A 21,392-nucleotide genomic window follows, 5' to 3' on the forward strand; every position below is an offset into this window, starting at 1 on the left:
CCAAAGGTGCTCTATTGGATTGAGATCTGGTGACTGGAGGCCATCTGAGTACAGTGAACTCATTGTCATCTTCAAGAAACCAGTTTGAGATGATTTGAACTTTGTGACATGGCGCGTTATCCCGCTGGAAGCAGCATCAGAAGATGGGTACACTGTGGTTATAAAGGGATGGACATGGTCGGCAACAATACTCAGGTAGGCTGTGGCGTTTTAACGATGCTGGTAGGCTTGGTGCTAAGGGGCGTGTGACAAGAAAATATCCCCCACACCATTACACCACCACCAGCCTGAACCGTTGACACAAGGCAGGATGGATCCATGCTTTCATGTTGTTGATGCCAAATTCTGACTCTACCATCCAAATGTTGCAGCAGCAATCAAGACTCATCAGACCAGAAAATGTTTTTCCAATCTTCTATTGTCCAATTTTAGTTACGGGAGTGGCACCTGGTGTGGCCTTCTGCTGCTGTAGCCCATCTGCTTCAAGGTTTGACGTGTTGTGCGTTCAGAGATGCTCTTCTGCATACTTTGGTTGTAACAAGTGGTTATTTGAGTTACTGTTGCCTTCCTATCAGCTCAAAGCAGTCAGGCCATTCTCCTCTGACCTCTGGCATCAACATGGCATTTTCGCTGCTGCTCACTGGATATTTTCTCTTTTTCAGACCATTCTCTGTAAACCCTAGAGATGACCGCGTGGAAAAATCCCAGTAGATCAGCAGTTTCTGAAATACTCAGACCAGCCCATCTGAAACCAACAACCATGCCACGTTCATCACCTTAAACCACCTTTCTTCTCCATTCTGATGCTTGGTTTGAACTTCAGCAAGTCTTGACCATGTCTACATGTCTAAATGCATTGAGTTGCTGCCATCTAATAAAGTTATATCAGCTCACTGACATTCACTTTTGGTTTGAAAATTACCAACAAAACTAATTTAAAAGCACAAATCTATATAGCTTTGTTTAAAAACAAAACAAAACACAATACAAATAGTAAATAGCACTGAAATCGCAACATTTCAATTCACTTTCAGTGTACTTTATTTTCCATAATGAAATGTCTCCATATTCGACACAGTACCATGTGTTGACTCAATGCATAAATATATTAACAATGCATTTTAGTCACAATTTATATCTTTAAATCACGGTTATATCAACATGTCTAGAAAAACATAATAATTCTACATGTATTTAAATGTTGTGTTATTACTGCATTAATCCTCTGAGGAGGAGTCAAAAACAGAGGTAGTTTAAACCATTAAAGCTGAGTGGCTGTACTGTCAGTAAAATCTTTTCTACACCCCACACGACAAGAATAAACAGTGTAGATAATATCTGTGCTTTACAAGAGTTTTACATTGACTGTACGACAGGTAAACAGACAGTTTATTTACATTATTTTGGATGAAGGGACCTTAAACAAGAATAAGCAAGTGAGGTCGTGCAGTGATGTGTTCTTTTAGTGAGAAACATAAGTGCTTGTGCAGTAAAGGTAAATGTGTTGGTCTCTCTCTTCTCATGCTGTCACCCAACTCGCATGATGTAACCAAGAGAGAAAACTAAATACTTAACAATTTAAAGCTTAAGTTTTTGTGTGTATTCCTCATTTTGTCTGATTAAAAAGTTTGTCGCCTCTTTGTTTTAACTATGAATGTTTGAAAAGGGGTTAATAGTATTCGTTTCGTTATAATTACTTTGTACCAAGCATTTATTCCATTTTCACCAAACAATTGAACTTATCGATGTTTTGAAAGAGAACTATAAAGAAACTGGGTTTAATGAGCTCACAGTTTTTGAGGAAAACCTACTGTATATGAAAACCCTTATAAGTCATAATGATTTTGATTAATGTGGCTTTTTTTTTCCAAATCACAAAATTAAATGTTTAAAATAAACTGAACAAATATAAGTAATATGAATGATAAAAGCCTTTGAATATTAAGAAATACTATAGCAAACAATTGTGAAGTACGTAAATATGCAGTTACATAGATAGATAATTTGATGTAATTCAACCTTGTTGCTCGGCATTGTAAATAAATAAAACATGCAACAATTAACATGATGCCTCAGCTTTTTGGCTTTTCCCCTAAAATCACCTTGAAATTTCAATACCTTTGCAAGAAAATAATCTCAATTTGACTATTGAGATTTTGCCAGTTAGTATTTACATATGACTATACACTACATTAAAACAGACTGTATGCATCTCCTCTAAATAATTAGTGAGTGATTGGTCAAAGAAGATCCTTTCCCAATAGGTTTCCTTCTCAACAATATTTATCAATATTTGCAACAATACTACCTTGATGTCAGAGTTAAGAGTAAAACATTTCCAGAAAAGGAATTTCTATGAACACAATGTGTGTTGAGTCTGCTCCTTAATCTTTGTGAAGAAGGAAAAAAAAAAGCTGCATGTACCTGTTTTGTAAAGACATACTAGTTTTTGAATGGTTAAGAGATTTTAGTTAGTTTTAGGTTTTACAAAACACCACAAATAAATCAAACTTTTAAAACAAGTGAATATGAGAATAGTATGTACATTAATAATAAATCAATAATAAATATACCAAGTATGAAATCAGTTAAATTCAGAAATGGTTCTGTGTTCTGATTAAAAAAAACAAAACAGAAAACTGTTGAGCAAAGAACAGCAGATGTGGTGTAAAAAGTAACGTTGAATTTGAAAGACAAACCCTAAGATTACTGAGATTTCACTTTTCATTTTTACTAAACAATTCTAATGCGAAATAAACAAATACACCAAGTTATAAATGCTCTTTGGACAGTACATACCCCTCTCTGTTTAAATTCTGCAACAAATGGCCAGTCAACAAATGGCCAGTCAACAGAGACAACATAGGTTCTTTCTTCTTCAGCTTATACTGAAATGTATTAAATGTTATACCTCTTCAGTCACTCACAGACCGGTGTCTGTAAATAAGATGGATGCCTTAATCACGTCCTCAGAGCCACACTCTGAGACACTCTGGGTCCAGTTCAGCATCCTCTGCACAGAGCAGTGAATCATTACTCCTCAAACATCTTCAGCACATCCTGACGCAACCCGCTTCTCTCAGATCAGTCAGGAGCCTGTGAGGCATCACGCTGTGTCTGCAGATCCAATGCACAAACACCGTCTCACAATCACACAAATCCAGGCTTCATGGAGGACTTGAAACATTTGGGGCAACCTTTTGTTCCGTTTGTCTGCAGACACCTGAAGGAATCAAACAGCAGAGTGTCAACAGTTTTACCCGTCAGCCTGTAAACAGGTGTTAAAATAGAGAAATGCACTTATTAAAGTGTATCTGTGACTGGATTTCTTCTAGAAACCAGATGTGAAAGCCTACACTGTAGCCTACATCACAAAAGACGCTTCTTTTGGAGGCAAATTATTTTTTTTCAGAAAAAAATAAAAATCACATAAAAACAAAAGTCAACAATTTGTGTTATTTCTAAAATATACATGTCAAAAATAATAGAAGACAAGAATACACTGTGCTACAACACCCACTTGAGATGGAAAATGTGGGAACAGGGCAAGGCCTGCAGCTTTTGGTCCCTGTCCCCAATGGACTCTCCACACATGCCACAGTAGAGCTCCAGCTCCTCGACGCACTGCAGGAACTTCACCACCTGCTCTCTGAGCTCCTCCTGCTGCCCGCGGCTTCGATAAATCCCCTCGCTCAGGCAGTGAACCTTCAGCGTACACAGCTTAAGATACACACAGGAAAAAGACTGTCAACGTGATGCATACTGTGATATCAGAAATAGATCTGAGCCTTTTGTCTCGTAGGTTGTGATTAAAGAACATCAGATACCTTGTTTCCCATTCCATCGGCTAATTCCTGTGCTCGCTGCAAAGAGTCAAGAGCCTGGAACAGTGAGGAAGACGGTGACAGAATTACCGCATAACTACGAATTAAGAGAACCAATAAAACAGTAATGTGTCAAGGCTGATATTTTGCAAAGCTGTACACAGAGATTTACACACAATTGTAGCCTGATAATCAGACTGAATTGTCAGTTTTTCTTGATTCATTTCATTCATTATATTGTGTATGATATCTGATATTTGGGTGGCTATTAAGTTTTTTTTTTAATATAATTATATGTACCTTGTCGTAGTCTTTCTGCAGAAGCCAACACTTCGCAACACCCAGGTAGACGTGTGCTTGTCCGAGACGGTTTCCAATCTCGGTCATGATACCCAGAGCAGACTCGTAGCGAGGGAATGCTTTCTGAATGACGGAAGATAAATCCCACAGTTAAATACCAAAGTTATTTAGAAACTATAGTAGTCAGTTGATATAATGTAAATATTACATTTGAGTTCCAAAAAGTTTCAAAGGCAAAGACATAATTATTAACAACCAATTCTGTAAACAAATTTGCACAAATGGTGGCACCTTACATCAGTGTCACGCCTGCAGCGGTGTATGTCTGCAAAGTTCAGTAAGCACAGAGCCTGCAGAGGACGGTCACCATGCTGCAGAGCAATCTTCATAGATTCCTGTTGAAGCCGGAGACAGAGGTAATGAAAATGATTAAAGAGGAGTCCTACCCTGTCTCCTGTGACACCAACGTACTGCGAAGATGTAATTGGAAATGAAGGGAAACTTGATTTTGAAGCGGATTTATTATTAGCAATGCAAGTTCATTTTCATTCAGTGGCGGTTGTATGTTTATAATGTGCTTAATTTAGTGTAAAACCCAAACCTTCATGATTTATTAATAAATCACAGAATTGTTTACCATCACAAGAATAAAACCTAATTCCTCACTCTAAACACTGTATTCTAGTGAACTACGTTGACGCATTTCATTCAGTTATTTCGTATTTTGCAGTTTCAGTATCACCATATTTTCAAATGAGCCACAGTGAGAAGTGATGGGGAATGTGAGACATCTATGTCTCACCTTGAGGACTCCTCTTGTGCTCTGGTATTCCAATATAACAAGATGTGTAAATAATTTGGCTAAATGTGCGTGGCCAAAGGTAATAAATCTGAAATGCATCCTTGTTACTATACTTTAACACTCCAAGGCAATGTCATCGAGTTATTTTTCACCCACAGTACATAATTAGAACAGAGTGAAGACTTCAGCCACCCTCTTCATTAACAGTGTTAAACCAGTGCCTCTGTGAGCATATTTTTGTCGAGGTCTGAGGCCTGGTACAACAGAGCAACTGGCGCTTGCACCTGTCAGGGGCACAACATCTACTGTATCTGCAGCTCCGACATCGGAACAGCCAGAGGCACCGGGGCGACAGCGAGTTGGTGAGGAAACCAAAACTGTGACATTCTCCATTTGTTATGCAAGTTTGTGTCTGAGGACGGCGATCATGTGTTGGACGGTTATAAAACAATACCTCACAGCACTCCATGGCGTCTGGCAGGCGCTCCAGTTTCCTGTAGGCTACAGACATGTGGTACTGGCTCATGGCTCGATACTTGAGGCTCCAACCTTTGCCGTAGTCATTGACGAGCTCAGCTGCTTTGCAGGGGAAAAACAGGGCTTTCTCATAGTCCTGTTGGCAGACATGAACAATGAGCAAGACCTCTAATGTATGGCACTACATCCTACATCGATACTACTGACATGGACTTTCTGGTTTGTAATTCTTTAATGATAACAACTCAACTTTTGACCGTATTAAAATAAAGAATCTGAGCGCAAACTGTGAGTGTATATTGGCCCCAGTATCACTAACAAACACGTTATATTTTTTGTTTGATAATGTGACATATGAGTGCATTCATCTAACACCACTTCATCACAATCCCATTGAAACCAATCCTCCCTGGGAAGCCGGGGGATTACTCTTACAAATCTCTGATGTCAAGGGTACTACATAAGCCCCCTGCCAACCAGCCTACTCACTCTGCCCTTGTTTTACAATGCCCAGCACTACATGAGCTAACCATTGATGATGTTTGCTTGGATGCTCAGGAGTGTTATCATACCCTGCAAATACACTGGCAACATCACTACTGATTGCGCAATCAAGTCACACGTGCAGTCCAATGAATGTTTCTCCCAAATAACATAGCTGGGATGTCTGCAACCATATGAGTATTCAAGATTTTTTTAGCAGGCTTTTATTCAGTCTCCTTCTCTAAAATGTCTCTTACAGGAACGAAGACTGGGACTGTATTTACAACGCAGCGCACATTAAGATCCTCAACACCAGTTTACAGCCAGATTTAGAACAATCTCAGCTCATTTGAGTAAAAGCTGTACATTTAGTACCTTAAGTTGGACGTAGATGTTTCCCAGACTGCAGCAGACTCTGCACTCCAGCATCTTGTCATCGTTGTTGTGTGCATAGCGCAGGGCCTTCTCGTAGCTCTCCAAAGCTTTCTGGAAGACACTGAGGCCCAGGAAGGCATTGCCCATGCTAAGACATACCTGTCCGTTGAGCTGCAGACTGACAGTGGTGCCCTGCATGTTTAAGCAGGTCTTACAGTAGGAGACCGTTTTCTGGAAGTCACACAGCTTCTCGTTGCTGCGCGCCAAGTTCAGGTAGCCCTCAGTCAGGTAGTCTGGGTCCTCCATTTCTCTGGCTGTGTCGATTTGATCGAGGGCGTACTGCATGGAGAGCGTGTCAGTGTAAATTGCAGCCAAATTGCAAACAATCAGGTGGATAGTCTTAAATTCAAATAAATACTGAATAAAAGAGAAATTATCTGATGAATTCAAAGACATAAGGCCCCTACTTTCAAACATCCTAAGGGTGAGAGTGGGTGTTGCTTGAGTAAAGATGATTATGTCAACAAGACACCCCACACTCATACTCAAGTTGCAGGGCACTTATTTACTCTGCATCGTGTGGAAGCCACAAATTAACCCATGCTTCTTAAGATCACTGTAAATGGAACAAAAGCAAGTAACCTTTGACCTCTTTTCGATCAGTAAGCATTTGGACGTTGCCAAAATGTTAAAATGCTGCGACAGCATGAACTGTACCAACCCTGAGCAGACATGATGACATATAAAATTGATGAGCTATTCAATGGCATTCACTCATTACGAGTGCAACCTCACTCGCTCATACTCACACACACACACACACTCACACACACACATATCCTACTGCTGGTTGCACAACACAAAAAATGATCACAGTATTAAAAATGTGACTTGACATTAATTATCTAAACCAAGTGATGACAAAGTTAGGAATATTTTATACAAACAAAAACTATCATTGCGTAGATTGACATTTTCTTATAATTAAGCCATTAAAGAAATGCAAGAGCAGCAATATATCATCAGTATATCGTGATTACATGTTATTTGGTCAATTAAATAGCAGTAAGCTATTGTAGGTGGCATACTGCTGTTTCAGAGGCTTACCTTGAGCATATCTTTATATTTTCCCATCTCTGAGTGAGCTGTGATCAGGCACCCCAACACCCGAAACTTCCCTCCAGGATCCGAGGTCTTCTCCAGCACTTTTGTCCACACATGCAGAGCTTTGTCCGTCTGATTGGACTGATACAACCTCAGGCCCTTCTCTATCTGCTGCTTGGTTTGGTCCTGGCCCATCTCTGGTACAAGACGCCTCATAAAAATATTCATTCGTTTAGGCCATGCAATTTCAGTGAGGCAGCAAGAAAGTAGATCCTTCCCATGCACAGTACAACTCCAAAGAAGATCCCTTGAAGATGATCCTCTGAGAGGTTGGTGCCAGAAGGCCTACCAGATCCCGCTCTCTCAGCTCCGACTATGCTGAGATGGAAAGGAAACTGGATCCACCAAAGTAAAACGGCGACACACCAAGACCATTATCACCAGTCGCTTTGTGGAGAGCTGGAGGGCCAGGAAAATATCTTCCCCATTTAACCCTGCAATGATCCCCACTCACCATCAAGCGTTCAAAAATTCTCCCTTAGATTTCCGTTTGAAAAACGCCGAAGAAACACGTTTCCTGGTGGAGTGCTAGCGGCGATATCCCAGAATATCTACTCCCTCCACACCCCAGCGAAAGGAATTCTCAGCACCCCTGTGTCCAACCCCCTCCACCTTCCTCCTACTGCTGGCGCTACAGCAGATGGCCTTGTCACTCTAGACCATGTGTCCCTTCAGGAATTCTGTCCTGCCCTCAGCAAGCAGTCCCAAGGTCACTACAGCTCCTAGCGATCTGCCTTCACATTAAACCTCCCTCACTGACCAGACGCTGGACTACAAGTTTTTTCATCACAACTCCCTGGAGCATTAAAAACACTCATCCACAAATGGATCTGATCAGCCTCTCACATGTGGGACTGTGAACTGTGATATGGGGGCTATAAACAGCTTTATTTCCCAACATTAAGGGACTGCATGTCAGATGGTGCCTGCAGTGGCCAGCAGTTCCTATTGGGAGTTCTTATGGAGGCGCATATGTGCCCCCAGAAACCCCCACCCCTCATCTCGGCGTCAGCAACTGATGCTTAGAATAGTTCACAAAGTCTGACATGTTACTGGGCTTGGGTTTCAGCTGCACAGCCTCCTGAAACACATCAATGGGATCAAAGTTTTGGCCTCTCTGTAGTAGCTTTCTCTACTTCAACCCCCCCCTCAAGGACACAAACAGGCACCTTTACCACCTCGCCATTCACAAGATGCATAACCAATAAATACGGCTGGAGGTAATCTCTTTGTTGAGGCAAAACTTTCAATAGCTACAGCAACAACAAAGTGTGCCCTTTGTAAATGCATTTCTGTATAAATGATATAACTGGTATATTGAAAAAATCCTAAATCCTTGTTAACAAATATAGTATTAAAACTAAGAGATAGTTCATGCATAACAGCAACAGAGTCATAAATATCAAAACAAACAGCAATAACTACAGCGATATATTTGACATTTATGTTAACAGCTTAACTTGAACATGTACACTGTACATCGAAAAATACAATCTCAAGACAAGAAACTGTGAAAATTTGAAAAGTTAGAAAACATTCTCTGTTATCATGTTTATGCACATTGAGTTCAAATATGACACGTGAGGGTATTCAGCCTACATCATCATGATACACTTGTTCACATACAACATACTGAAGCGTGTCTAATGTACAGACAAAGTCTTTACGTTGAAGTTGTTCATGCGTGTCAATAAACAAGCACAGGAGACAATGTTGATTAGTTCATCACTGGTTACAGCATCACCACAAACTTCTGACTTCTCAGCTAAGGGATGCACAAGGAGACACACTGTACCACAAGCAGGTGACACACACCACTGAACTGTTTTTACAGGTCGGGTGGTGGAGTCTGAATGGAATGAGTGACATAGATAGAAACGAGCTGAGTAAATACATATTTAGAGCAGGTCTCCTCACAGGATGTCTGAACAGTGAAGTCATGGTAAGTTATCCCAGTCTCTCCTGATTCTCTGTGGCGAGTGTGTGGACCACAGTGTGAACATCCAGAGGACAGTTCAGGCCAAAACAAACTGCCAGTTTGTGAGGAGGATTTTTATACCTCTGATAACGGAGACAACAGATGTGGCAGGGTTAAACTTTAACGTGTTTGCATCACCTTTCTTACATTTGTCCCTGAAGACGTATATGCAGCCATTACAGCTGGCCACCTTCCACAGAGAAGGAACGCAGCTCCATGCCTCAGGGAAGCGCAGTCGGGTGAAGCTCTCCAGCAGAGGGTTGTAGCAGACCAGGGAGTCTCCTTCTGCTACGATAAAGATCACGTCCATGTGGACAGCAGCGTGCATGCAGCCCGCAAACGGCAGCATGTAAGGTTTGATCTGACATTTCTGGGAGGAGGTGTCAAAGCACTGAATTAGACGGGATGGCTTAGTGAAAAAGTCCATGTCATTCTCCTCTCCACCAAGCAGGTAGATGGTACCTCCCAAGTTAACGCCAGCAGCCCCAGACACTGCAGTGTCCAGCTGGCTGGTCTCTGTCCACATGTTGTCCTTCACTGTGTAGTAGATGACGGCATTAGAGAGTGTGTCCTGCAACGTCTTCCCTCCTAGTGAGTAAATGGCATCTTCAGTAGAGACAGAGACCATGGTGTGGTGGAGGCGGTCCCTGGGCAGTGGGGCGCAGCGCTCCCAGTCCATGGTGTGCATGTTGCACTTCCACATGCGGCGAGGGATGGACCCCCCCACCACATACAGGTCTCCTCCATGTTTACAGGCTGCAGTGATCTGATGGCATAAACTGTTCTGGCCGCTCACACTGATCGCATCGTCCTCATCACAGTGAAGTGACACAGCCAGGGAGTGAGTCCTCGTCTCCTCTTTTCCGATCAGGTAGATGTGGACATTTTCACCAATTTCCTGTGGACATAAAATATAAAGTGATATCATGCATCACAGATACAAATAATTTCAACAGACATAAAATGAAAGAACCCTCTTGAAAAATATTTTTCAGCTCTAGATGATAAATGTTACCTTGAGATTTTCTTGGAGGATACAGGAAAACTCCTCTCTCTCCACCTTGTTGTGGTTTATCCACGACTCAATTGCCACTGTTGGATTCTGGGAGCTCGGAACGCCATCTGACCACAAACACAAGACCTTCATGAATCAAATTCATGGAGCTGCTTGTTGTTAATGAATTGGTAGAGTAGTTTGTAGAGACGTGAGACTTAACTTGAGACAGGCAACCAACCACAGTGAACAAAATTCCTTTATTTGTTTTGGTCGAATTTCACAGCATGATAACATTACAAAATTATTACTATATTGTTACAACTATAACATGATAAGATTTTTCAAATCAATCTATACTTTGATTTGCATTACCATGGACAATATCATAAGTTTGACAAAAGCAAAGATAGACACAGTGGACATAATGTTTATTATGGAAGACTACCCATCTGAAGCTACTGTCAAGAGTCTCTTAGTTCTTATTTTATATCATACAAAATGAACGAAAACCAAAAGTTTAGTGGAAAGTAAGAGTAAATAAATTCAAAACACATTAAAAAGAAGGGTGTGCTCAGGAGTAACGTTGTAATAGTAACGTTAAGTGTATGTGGCTTGTAGTAAACAGGCTTAATAAACAAAAACACCGGTTAGTCGGACACTTGGCAACAGAAGAGGAGGCTGGAATACCTTTGATGATGTCCAAGAGCAGACAGAGAGGCAGATTGAGAAATTCTTCTGTCTGATGCAGCTGGGCTAAGTGGATTTTAGCACAGTGCTTGGCAGCAGTGTACAACTCCTGGTCACTGTGTCTGTCTGCAAGCCACATCACCTGGACACAAACAAGTGATCATAAAACTGATCTTTCATAATTATTGCTAAGTAGCAGATATGATTAGGTCTGTGAAAAACAGTCACTTACCTGCAGGCAGCTCTTGACCTCCACTGTCCGTGAGAGGAAGCGGGAGCATTCCTCAAACAGAGCAGTCAGCTGGTACATGTCTGCCATCTCATAAGTGTCCTGCAGCTCCTCCACCCTCAGTTTAATTGTGCCGTGGTAGATGTAGTCAATTAGCAGCTGAAAGACAGTGGCACTGACATCTTTCAACTCAATAGCGCGGTTGTGGGATTCTTTGAGGTTAGAGGTGAACATGGAGCGGAAGAAACTGCTCTGTGCTGAGAGCACAAGTCGGTGCAGGTGAAACTCTTTACTGTCCACAGTGATGGTGACATCAGCGAACAGGCCATCCTCCAGACACAGGTCCATGATGCTCTTCACCACCCGGCTGGAATGGGAGCGGTCAGTGAAGGTGTATCCCAAGAAGTAGTTCTCCTCTCCCATTGAGCCCCCGACACTGAGGCCCCCCTCCTCACTGGACTCCATCTTTGCTGCTCGCCTGACAAAGCCAACAAACCATTTACACTTAGATACTCGTTTCTTCAGTACACCTGGTTAAAACTAATGTAGTCAAATGCGTGACTGATATTGGAGCCTGATACTGCTATCGATATTGTTGTGTTTAAATAAGAAATGTGATAACTATATCAGTACATATAAGCAGTTTTTAATCTACAAACTAAATGTTACCACTGTTGGACCATTTTTTTTATCATTTCTGTACTGCAATTTCTTGTTATCTAGGTGATATATCAAGACATTACTTCTAAAATACGATTACACTGGCCTGGTTGATTTATCCCCCTTGCTTTGGTGTGGACCCACCTTTGTGGTGGTTTGGGAGGGGGCAGATTGTGGCGTTAAACTTTAGCTAGACTTATCTTCCAAACCGGCAACTGGTATAACATAATATGCAAAAATACAAAAGACATCTCTTCAGAAGCTTGCTTATACTGCCATTAAATTAACTGATCACACTTTTTTAGGTAGGTTAACGTCAGCGGATCATACATACACAAGTGTATTGTGGTGACTGAGATGCTGTTGGAGCCAGAATCGAGATCTCTGCATGTTTTGTGATGCCCCCTCTAACCTGACTTTATTTATTTAATACAACAGATAAACTACAGATGCTAATTCACAGAGTCAACAGGACAGTTCACATTTACCGACTGTGAATGCGACATATTGTTTACGTTTATGAGTAGCTAGCTAGCGTTAGCGCCCACAGCAGCTAACTGGCTAACGTTCCTTTCGTGCGAAAAATTCAACCGTGATATTGTGGATATTGTTGTTTTTTCTATAAATGTACACGAAACACAACAGTCGTAAAGCTTTACAAAATATGTTATTTTTATAATAATATCAAGTGCCGTTACCTTATTCTTCACTACTTTATCATTCAGGAGCAAATGAACTCTCAACCGGAAGTAAATAAAGTCTACTCACCGGATTCAACTGCTGCTACTGCCCTCATGTGGTGAGCCTGTACTACTACAGGCGTCAATTTACCATGTTTACTTCGTACACATTACAAAATAATGATTTTCTTATTCTTTCTGCCCCCTAATAGTTCCATTATATTAAGTAAAAATGAAAAAACCAAAGACTATCTAGCTTACTTTTTGAAGAAAGTTCATGGTATTGGTTGGCAGTCTCAAGGAAATCTGCGGCACTTTGGTTAGGCTATAAGTTAAAAATCTTTTATTCTGAAAATCTTTAAAAAGTAAGCTGGGCAGTCTTTGTTTTTTATTTTCACGTGAATTCTTGCTAGATTTTTTTTACTTCAACATTACCAGTGTAACTGTTTTCTTATTTTGGTGCAATATGAAAGAAGCATGACAAAATATAGCACACCACAAATAAACAATAAAACATACATAGACATTAAGGAAACAACCTAGAACAACCACAACAAAAGAAAGCAATGTAAGAGCTGTCCAGACACAAAGAAGACACATATTTTCTTCACAGATCCAAATTCAGATGCATCCACAATTGTTCGTGTCACCTTTGACCCAGCCTTAGTCCAAGTGAACATGTCCAATAACACTGTTCTGTCCTGAATCTTTTCAAGTCAAGAAAGAGAAATGAGAAATCTTCAGAAATAACAAAAACACAGAGCTGTTTTTTTTTTTTAGTTGGTAACTGTTCGTCTTGATGTAAAATATGCTGAATGACACCTAATTCAAAAGATATAATTTCTTAATTACATTAAATAAGTCATTTCAACTGAGAGGCATCAATCATGTAGGTTAGACAGATAGCAAATTACTTAGTTCCATTGTATGTTATGATGAAAATAATGCCTTTGTTACAGCATGTACTGTGTAAAATGTTCACCAACTGGGTGAGCACTTAAGGGTTATTTCATATATTTGTCTTATTCAAAGACAAAGTAAATCTAAAAATATCAAATAACATTTAGCCATGCATTTTGGTCTTATACAGCACAATATACAGTAGTAGGACTGTAGAGTGAATTAGTACAGGGATTCTGGGATTCTTTTCAGATCACCTACTAAATGTGGTGTCTGTGAAAGCTGGAGTCTTTACGAAGGAGAAAAAAAGGATTATCTGGTTAATCATTAGATTTTATTGCTTTAACATTTATTTATAGCTGTAAATGCCCCTGAACAGACAAATGAAACTAAATCTACTTGCAAAATCTTCAGTGTATAAATGACAAAAATGGACTAAGCTGTCTTTACTGGAATCATTGATTGTGATTGTGAAGGACCCTCACCTTTAGTTAATTTACCTTAATTTCATGGATGCTTGTGTTTGTTTTTTTGTTTTTTTTGTTTTGTTCACATGAATACACTGGGGAAATCTCTCACTGAAGTAAAGCCTTACACACTATCCTGCTAGGTCACAGGATTGGATGGGGTTTGAAAAACCAGTGTTCAGAAATAGTGCTTTCAGCTTTGCATCACAGCCAACTGGCTTTTGCTGCCTTTTTCCAAGATGGAAAAATGCATGGTATTCAGTCTGAGTTGCCTCTGCCTGTTTTCACAAAAGTGAGCGAGGGAGAGTAGAGGTGAGAGGGATGCGGTGGTTTATCTCTCTGTAATAATCAAGAGAAGAATGACCATGAAAATACAACTTAAAATCTACCTTCAGGTCCTTCTGTGGCTTTGGTCTGAACAAGTGGTGCAGGGTAAGTAGAAACAGAGGGTCTTTGAACAGGGCTATGGACAGAAATTCTTAATGTTACATAATGATACTGCATGCATTGTGCAATATGCATTAAAACCAGCAACAGTGATGTTTAATTTAGTCTCCAAAAGCACTGATAGTCTATCTGCAGTGACTAATTCTATTTGCGTCACAGTTAAACTTCAGTCTTTTCTACCTTAGATGTGGCTGCAGGCATAAGTCCAACTTCTCAAATGACTGGCTCATCCATCTCTGATGCAAACCTGATGTTTGAGGTACTTTCTACAAAAGTCAACATGCAGATAAATTAAACCTCTTGCCACGTTTTACTTGATTAAGTGATGCACATTTCTTTTACTCTCCTGGGTGCAGTTTTTGCTGGGTGGGGCAGAGCTCGACCAGGACAACAACATTGTCCTGCTTGACAAGGAGATGGCGTCAATGAGGCAGGGGCGGGTGTTCCTGTCTCAGATCAATGACGGCATTCCCAAAAGTCTGCGCTCCATGATGCAGCTGGTGAAAACACTGGAAGGGCAGAGGAGGAGGCCGCTGACTCAAAGAGAGTTTGAGAGTCTCATCCTGAGCATGGTGTACTCTGCCCAGCAGGCCCGGCATCAGGAGAAAAAAGAGGAACAGGAGGCCTGGGGTGAAGTTCTCCTCCAGCTGGCCAACGTCACCGTTTTTGAGCTACGTGGAAATTATCTCTTCAATTATGCTTAATACACCGACTGTCAGTCTGTGTGACATACAGGATGTAATAAATCACTGCCCTTAAATCTTCCTATCTTCCTGTAATGTGTATTCACAACTTAATTCAGTATGTGGTGAAAGATTTGTAAATGAAGAACTCAATCATAATGAAAACATGAACATTTTATTACCATACAGTAGAAAAAACACCTGTGCGAACATACAAGAGGTCCGGTCTTAAAATGGTTTATAAAAGAATATCTGAAACATTCAAACCATCCCTGCAGTTAGAGGCACAAAAAACAGTAAACAAAGAAATATATACATGGATTTTTTTGAAGACCCTGACTATTTTACAGTTCACTTCTTCCTCATCTGCGCTTGTTTTTGTTTTGTACAGCCAGTCTTGGTCTTGGTTTTGGTCTCAGATTCTTCCAGAGAGGCCAGTTTTTTCTTGAGCTTTGTATCCACAGCAGGACCTCTCCGGTCCCTGGTGGAGCGCTGCTGACTTCTCCTCTGCCCTCTCACGCTGCCTGCCGAGGTCAAGGTGTCCTCCTTCAGTGTGTGCCGATCACTGATCAATGACTCGTTCCTATCCCAGACTAACACTGTCACACCTGTGAGTGAACGTGTTGCAGCTTCAGTGAGACAATTTGACATTTCCTCGCAGAACTGATTTAATCCAAGTCAACAGACAACGCATCTATTGATACTGTGCTCCTGAGAAACTCACCCATGCCAGATCCAATCACATCACCCATCGGATTGAATTTGTTGATCTGAATAAGCACAATTCCAGGAGTTAGTAAGTTTGGTTTTGGTGTCTTTACCTTTTTTTTGTGCGTGTTTTTGAATCATACTCACAGATTTGATCCCTGCAGCGGTGGGATCGTAAAGCTGGCACACGAGCTCTGCTGTGTTGGAATCATAGATGTCGATGGTCCTCTGATCGCCAGAGCAAACACGGTCATCAGGGTAGCGGCCAGCCACAATCAGGTCATACACAGGGTGCCATGTGGCCTACAAAACAACAATCACAGTATTATATCTACACAAATGCTATCCTACCACACTGACCAAGCACATAGAAGTGATAAGATATTGCTTCCCCCTGGCATGTCTCCTGAAATACCACCTGGTCCAGTATTATCTATAAATACATGAATATTAATATAATTTCACCAACTATTTCTTATACCCATTTGGAGACTGAGTGCACATCCGCATATTCATTTGGCTGCTGCCCTCAAGCCATGACTAGATAACGCTTTGCCTTTTTTAATGACATCTCTGCCCGCTGTTAAACTTGTACTTAATACTAAGAAGATGAAATGTGATTTAGTCCAAAGAGCCTGTAAATTCTCTTAATATCTTTCTGCCATTCTTACAGCTAATGGTAGTCAAATTAAGGTTTTTCAGTCTTATAAATAGGCAGAGGTTTGATTAGATGGCTGTAAAAATAAAAACTGATTTTCTATCATAGTGCAGTTACAATCCTCTCCGTGCTGGACTATGGAGATGTATCCTATAAATGCTGTCCAATTCATAAAAAAAAAAAAAAAAAAAAAAAATTACATGAATGCACTCTATCATTGTGTCTGCAATAACACCGTCAATAAACAGCTATTTACAGCACAACTGTGGACTATGTGTCTTGTACACCTGCTGTTTGTGCACATGTTTTATCTCCATCAGGTTTGTTTTGGTCCCTCAGTAGACGTTCCTGCCAAGGTCTCACACACACACACACCCACCCACCCACCCACCCACCCACCCACCCACCCACCCACACACACACACACACACACACACACACACACACACACACACACACACACACACACACACACACACACACACACACACACACACCCACCCACACACACACACACACACACACACACACACACACACACACACACACACACACACACACACACACACACACACACACACACACACACACACACACACACACACACACACACACACACACACACACACACACACACACACACACACACACACACACACACACACACACAGAGAGAGAAGAAGCAAACCTTGATGGGTGTGAGATGCTGAAACTGTCTGTGTGGGTGTTGGATGATATGTTGAGGCTTCGACCAATCAGGGGACGAGTAGACGCGGATCTGGTCATACTGATCTGTGGTGAGCAACTTGGTGCAGTCCAGCGGGTTGAAATAGGCTGTGAGGAGACGACAGTAACAGCTTTGTCAAATTGATCTCTTTACGATCTGTGGCCATAGGAAGTTTAATACAAATCGTGGCCACAAACTTCTCTTGGTGTTTTTTTTGATGACTACTTTGGGTGATGTATGTTGCAAAGACTTGAACTTAATTTAAGTCCACACCAGTAAGAAAAAGGTTTTTCTAAAAGCGAATGTTACCTGAGTTGACGGCCCTCTCATGCGGCATGTCATGCAGGAAGCTATTCTTGTCTTTTATGTTTCTCAGATCCCAAAGTTTCACCGTGTGGTCGACTGAGGCCGTCGCCAACAACCAGTCACATCGAGAGTTGAACTCTGCATGGGTCACTTTGGCTTTGTGCAGCTTGTTACTGAAAATCTACAATGTCAAAATGGAACAAGGTCTTAACAGATATCATACCCATTATTCTTTTTGTTATTAGAATATGTTCTGGTTTGTATGAGAAACAAGGATAATTTGACTCACAGACAATAGAAGGCATCTCTTGTCTCATTAAAGAACAGACATATTCAGATTCATCACTACTTCACTGAGGAGTAAACACACACCTTTTGTCCATCCAAGCCCAGGAGTAAGAGCTGTCCCATATTGTCTCCTGTCACAAGCATCTGTCGGCTCACAGACACATCAACACAGCAGTACCAATAACTGTGTGGGACAACAAGGAACAAAGTAAATTCACTGGATTTGACAAAGGAAAAATGACTGAAGCTGAGGTCTTCACTGTATAGAAAACTGATGATACAATAGAGAAAATCTACTGATCAAGAATCACTGAAATACAATGGAACAGCCAAAAAAAATGTGTTGACATTTTGGAGAAACATTACTTTTACTACTAGTACTGCCTGTTGGCATCAAATTAACAAAAAGATCACAGCATCTTTCTTTGCTGAGCATCAGTCTTCTTTGCAGTTTTCTCACCAAACATTGTGGTGATCGTGGCCACAGTCTTGCGTTCGGGATAGTATGGTGGGTGTGCGGCCCTCAAAGCTCTGCATGGTCAGTGTGCCCTCACCAGAGGCCACATAGACTCTGGAAAGGTCCGTGGGGCAAAACTTCATCCCTCCGATAAAGTCTCCTGCACCATTCTGTGCACACAAACACAAATGCAGGCTGATCACAGGGCAGTAACTGGCACCACACTACCACAAACATGCTCAGCATTAAACCAGTAGGGGCCACCTGATAAGAAGACTGATGCTAGACCGATCAGATCTGAAACCTAACACCCTTTTTTTTTTTTTAAATCTTTATTTTATTCAGTCTTACTTCAGTGTGTCAGTGTTGGCAAACACTGTTAGAGTTGTCCCATTGAAATCTCGGAGTGCTGTCGTACCACCCATAGACGAGGTGAACAGCTGAGTGGGATTTAACTGGTTAAACTTCATGTCTGTAACTGAGTCTCCAGCTCCCATCTACGCAGAAAACCAATGAAAGTTTGAAGTCACATGAATCTAAATTGCACAGTTTTGAAATTAGCTACAGACTCAAATTGTAGTTGTCCTTGGCCTCAATTGTTACATAAAGGCAAGGTTTAAAAAAACAAAACAAAACAAAAAAAAACAAACAGATAAATTATTGAACACCTCACATTGTTTCACATTCAAGTATCAGGTAAAAGATGCATCACCATCATATAAGAACTCACCCCCTGAATAAAAGTTTTATTTGTGGGGACCTTGAAGTCCCACAGATAAATGTCTCCGCCCTTGGACCCCACAGCCAGAGTGGTGTGGTGAACAGGGTTCCACTCCAGACAGGTGATCCTGCGGTCGAAGGGGCTGGTGGCACCGTGGAAGTGATAGGATGACAGAGAGCGAACGAAAGGCTCCTGGAGACACTGAAAAAGAGATAAATGTACAACTCACTGTTACCAATGAAAATAACTTTTCTATGTAAGAAGATCCAATATTCAGGTGACCCACTCCCGGACCTTGTACAGAACTGAGATCTACGTGCAGGGACTGAGTGCTTTGACTCCAGTTTAAGTTAATGCAAATTATAAAAGTCAACAGATCTATATATTTCAGATGCATACTGCATATAAGAGACTAATTAATTCAACTTTTAGCCTATAAAAAAAACAGAAATTGTTTTTTTAAAAAAAAGAGAAAAAGACCAAAATGAGTTCACAGAATTGTACGTGACATCTTAAATGTCTTGTTTTTTTTTTTTTTTCTAACCGTCAGTCCTAAACCCAAAGTTATAAAAGAAAACTGATAAGATGAGAATCCTCACATTTGTCTGGCATTTTGCTGAAATGTTTGCTTCATACATGACTGTAGTAATTAACTAATAACTCACACCATCAGGGATCTTAATCATGGCCATTTACTCCTCCGCATACATTCAGTGGCCGCTTTATTGGGAAGACCTGTAAAATCTGTTGCAATCCAAAAGAACACTGGACCCAGTACAACACCACCACTACATACAATCGTAATAATAAATGTAATTAACACCTCTTTGGCAGTGTCAACAAAAACTGAATATTGTAAACTTCCTGCATTTAGAATTAGGGGAACATCTGTAGCATTGGATTATATTTTATACTAACTTTTATGGGTGAGCCTGATAAAATGTCCAGGAGGTGTATATTTCTATATAATAGACAATTAGATGATGCAGAATGATTACATTGTATTTTTAAAAATGTGCAACAGTTTCTTTCCCTTATTCACATAAATTCTAAGTAGAGTTGTGGCTTCATTTAAGTTCATATTATATTAGTGTCAGTATTTGATGACTGTGTGCAGCCTATGTGGTTTCCAGCGGTCTCACCTGTCTCATCTGTGAGTGCAGGCTTTGGCCTAGGGTGCTCTTGTAAATGTAGTGCAGGATACTCCCATACCCGCCTCTCCTCTGGATTCCTGCAGGCTTGAGAGGAGGCCCTGCAAAACACACTAAGCAGTCAGTCAACCCGAGTGACAACAGTGTAATTCATGCCGCACCGTCACTGTCCTGTCAGGTCCGCACACCTGGTTTAGACGCTTCTCCATCTTTCTTGTCTCGTAGTTTTTTGGAAAGAGTTGGACCCGAGCTCGCCGCGGGTCTCTTCTTCACTTTACCCTTTGATTCAGATGCGTCTGACTTCGCAGGTCTAGTTTTCATTTCCCCACCTTAAAAAAAGACGACTCGGTAACTTTTGACACGACAACAGATGCGTCTGTTTGCATCGGTGAGGTTCAAACCTGCTTCTTGATGGAGACTTTCAGCCTCCTGTGCTGCAGAGAAACGGAAGACACTCCAGTGTTTGCATAACGCAGCAGTACATGTGAGTGTGTTGTGTCTCTGTTTTGTAACTTCTTCTTCTTCTTCGACTTCTTCTTCTCTGAGTTTATAAGAGGGTCGCATACCGCCGCCTACTGTGTTGGGGTGTGTACAGTCATGACACTGGATAGAAAACTGATTGGTCTATTATATAGTAATATGTCAGTCAGAGGGGACATTATACAGTGAAACATAGTTTTACTGTTTACACTTTAAGAACATTTTGGTGCCGAGACTTGTGTACATTTATTTAACTAAGGTTATGAATTGAAGAGTTTATTTGTAATGGAGTATTTAGATTTTTGTATTGGTACTTTTACCAAGTGAGGGATCTGAGTAACTGAAATAAAGTACTATATCCATCAATCTATTTCTCTGTGAATTTATTTAACCTAATCTGTTTATAACATTACAACTTTAACCAAATATTTAACAAAATATTTATTATTTTCTTTGTTGGATGAGCTACTTAAGGAACCTAAATCTTACAAATATTTTTACTATTCAAAAATAACATATAAAATCTAATATATATAATAACAACCTAAATTACTTACTTATGTTGGCAACATCTGAAATAAACCCCTATCCTAAATGATAAAATATAAAACATAGGGAAAGGGTGACATTACTCTCATTATTATCATTGTGAAAATTCCAGTTCTTCTTGTTGCTGTTTATTTTTGTTTCCTGGTTTCTCAGGATCAGACTGTCTGCTGTCTGGTCTTCTTACGGTCAGAATA

General features: G+C 40.7%; 4 protein-coding genes across 4 annotated transcripts; 1 reads left to right on the top strand and 3 right to left on the bottom strand.

Annotated features, from left to right (window-relative positions):
- Window positions 1-1,023: 1,023 nt before the first annotated feature.
- rapsn (receptor-associated protein of the synapse, 43kD) lies at window positions 1,024-7,978 on the bottom strand. The gene is made up of 8 exons (XM_071497751.1): window positions 7,369-7,978; window positions 6,262-6,600; window positions 5,381-5,539; window positions 4,421-4,519; window positions 4,125-4,247; window positions 3,828-3,881; window positions 3,521-3,720; window positions 1,024-3,223 (listed from the first exon to the last, which is right to left on the bottom strand). The coding sequence occupies exons 1-8, from the start codon at window positions 7,591-7,593 to the stop codon at window positions 3,151-3,153; spliced, it is 1,272 nt and encodes a 423-aa protein (XP_071353852.1). The 5' UTR covers window positions 7,594-7,978; the 3' UTR covers window positions 1,024-3,150.
- Window positions 7,979-8,839: 861 nt separating this feature from the next.
- Window positions 8,840-12,748, bottom strand: kbtbd4 (kelch repeat and BTB (POZ) domain containing 4). Its single transcript, XM_071497726.1, has 5 exons — window positions 12,675-12,748; window positions 11,320-11,794; window positions 11,088-11,229; window positions 10,419-10,525; window positions 8,840-10,301 (listed from the first exon to the last, which is right to left on the bottom strand). The coding sequence occupies exons 2-5, from the start codon at window positions 11,779-11,781 to the stop codon at window positions 9,441-9,443; spliced, it is 1,572 nt and encodes a 523-aa protein (XP_071353827.1). The 5' UTR covers window positions 11,782-11,794; window positions 12,675-12,748; the 3' UTR covers window positions 8,840-9,440.
- Window positions 12,749-14,298: 1,550 nt separating this feature from the next.
- LOC139632731 (protein FAM180B) lies at window positions 14,299-16,785 on the top strand. Its single transcript, XM_071497898.1, has 3 exons — window positions 14,299-14,455; window positions 14,656-14,729; window positions 14,827-16,785. Exons 1-3 carry the CDS (start codon window positions 14,383-14,385, stop codon window positions 15,172-15,174), a joined length of 495 nt encoding a protein of 164 aa, XP_071353999.1. The 5' UTR covers window positions 14,299-14,382; the 3' UTR covers window positions 15,175-16,785.
- Window positions 15,310-20,748, bottom strand: ddb2 (damage-specific DNA binding protein 2). Its single transcript, XM_071497863.1, has 11 exons — window positions 20,571-20,748; window positions 20,358-20,498; window positions 20,161-20,270; window positions 19,028-19,219; window positions 18,301-18,467; window positions 17,925-18,024; window positions 17,556-17,733; window positions 17,208-17,353; window positions 16,009-16,164; window positions 15,878-15,923; window positions 15,310-15,761 (listed from the first exon to the last, which is right to left on the bottom strand). Exons 1-11 carry the CDS (start codon window positions 20,731-20,733, stop codon window positions 15,505-15,507), a joined length of 1,656 nt encoding a protein of 551 aa, XP_071353964.1. The 5' UTR covers window positions 20,734-20,748; the 3' UTR covers window positions 15,310-15,504.
- Window positions 20,749-21,392: the final 644 nt, after the last annotated feature.

This window comes from Trachinotus anak, unplaced genomic scaffold (genome assembly GCF_046630095.1).
Source record: "Trachinotus anak isolate AG129_WGS33_773 ecotype Australia unplaced genomic scaffold, CSIRO_AGI_Tana_v1 ptg000002l, whole genome shotgun sequence".
Classification (NCBI taxonomy): Eukaryota; Metazoa; Chordata; class Actinopteri; order Carangiformes; family Carangidae; genus Trachinotus; species Trachinotus anak.

Bases quoted from the DNA above. Each gene is read 5' to 3' on its own strand.
- ddb2 (XM_071497863.1), bottom strand. From the start codon at position 20,733: ATGCGACCCTCTTATAAACTCAGAGAAGAAGAAGTCGAAGAAGAAGAA. The intron at 19,220-20,160 runs GTGAGACCGCTG...TCTCTTTTTCAG, and splicing joins TGCACTCACAGATGAGACAG to TGTCTCCAGGAGCCTTTCGT. The intron at 15,762-15,877 runs GTGAGTTTCTCA...GTTCACTCACAG, and splicing joins TGTGATTGGATCTGGCATGG to GTGTGACAGTGTTAGTCTGG.
- rapsn (XM_071497751.1), bottom strand. From the start codon at position 7,593: ATGAATATTTTTATGAGGCGTCTTGTACCAGAGATGGGCCAGGACCAA. The intron at 5,540-6,261 runs GTACTAAATGTA...GTCTGCCAACAG, and splicing joins ACATCTACGTCCAACTTAAG to GACTATGAGAAAGCCCTGTT. The intron at 4,248-4,420 runs GTAAGGTGCCAC...TCCGTCATTCAG, and splicing joins GCTGCAGGCGTGACACTGAT to AAAGCATTCCCTCGCTACGA.
- LOC139632731 (XM_071497898.1), top strand. From the start codon at position 14,383: ATGACCATGAAAATACAACTTAAAATCTACCTTCAGGTCCTTCTGTGG. The intron at 14,456-14,655 runs GTAAGTAGAAAC...TTTCTACCTTAG, and splicing joins GTCTGAACAAGTGGTGCAGG to ATGTGGCTGCAGGCATAAGT. The intron at 14,730-14,826 runs GTACTTTCTACA...TCCTGGGTGCAG, and splicing joins ATGCAAACCTGATGTTTGAG to TTTTTGCTGGGTGGGGCAGA.
- kbtbd4 (XM_071497726.1), bottom strand. From the start codon at position 11,781: ATGGAGTCCAGTGAGGAGGGGGGCCTCAGTGTCGGGGGCTCAATGGGA. The intron at 11,230-11,319 runs GTAAGTGACTGT...GTTTGTGTCCAG, and splicing joins AGGTCAAGAGCTGCCTGCAG to GTGATGTGGCTTGCAGACAG. The intron at 10,302-10,418 runs GTAACATTTATC...TTATGTCCACAG, and splicing joins TCCTCCAAGAAAATCTCAAG to GAAATTGGTGAAAATGTCCA.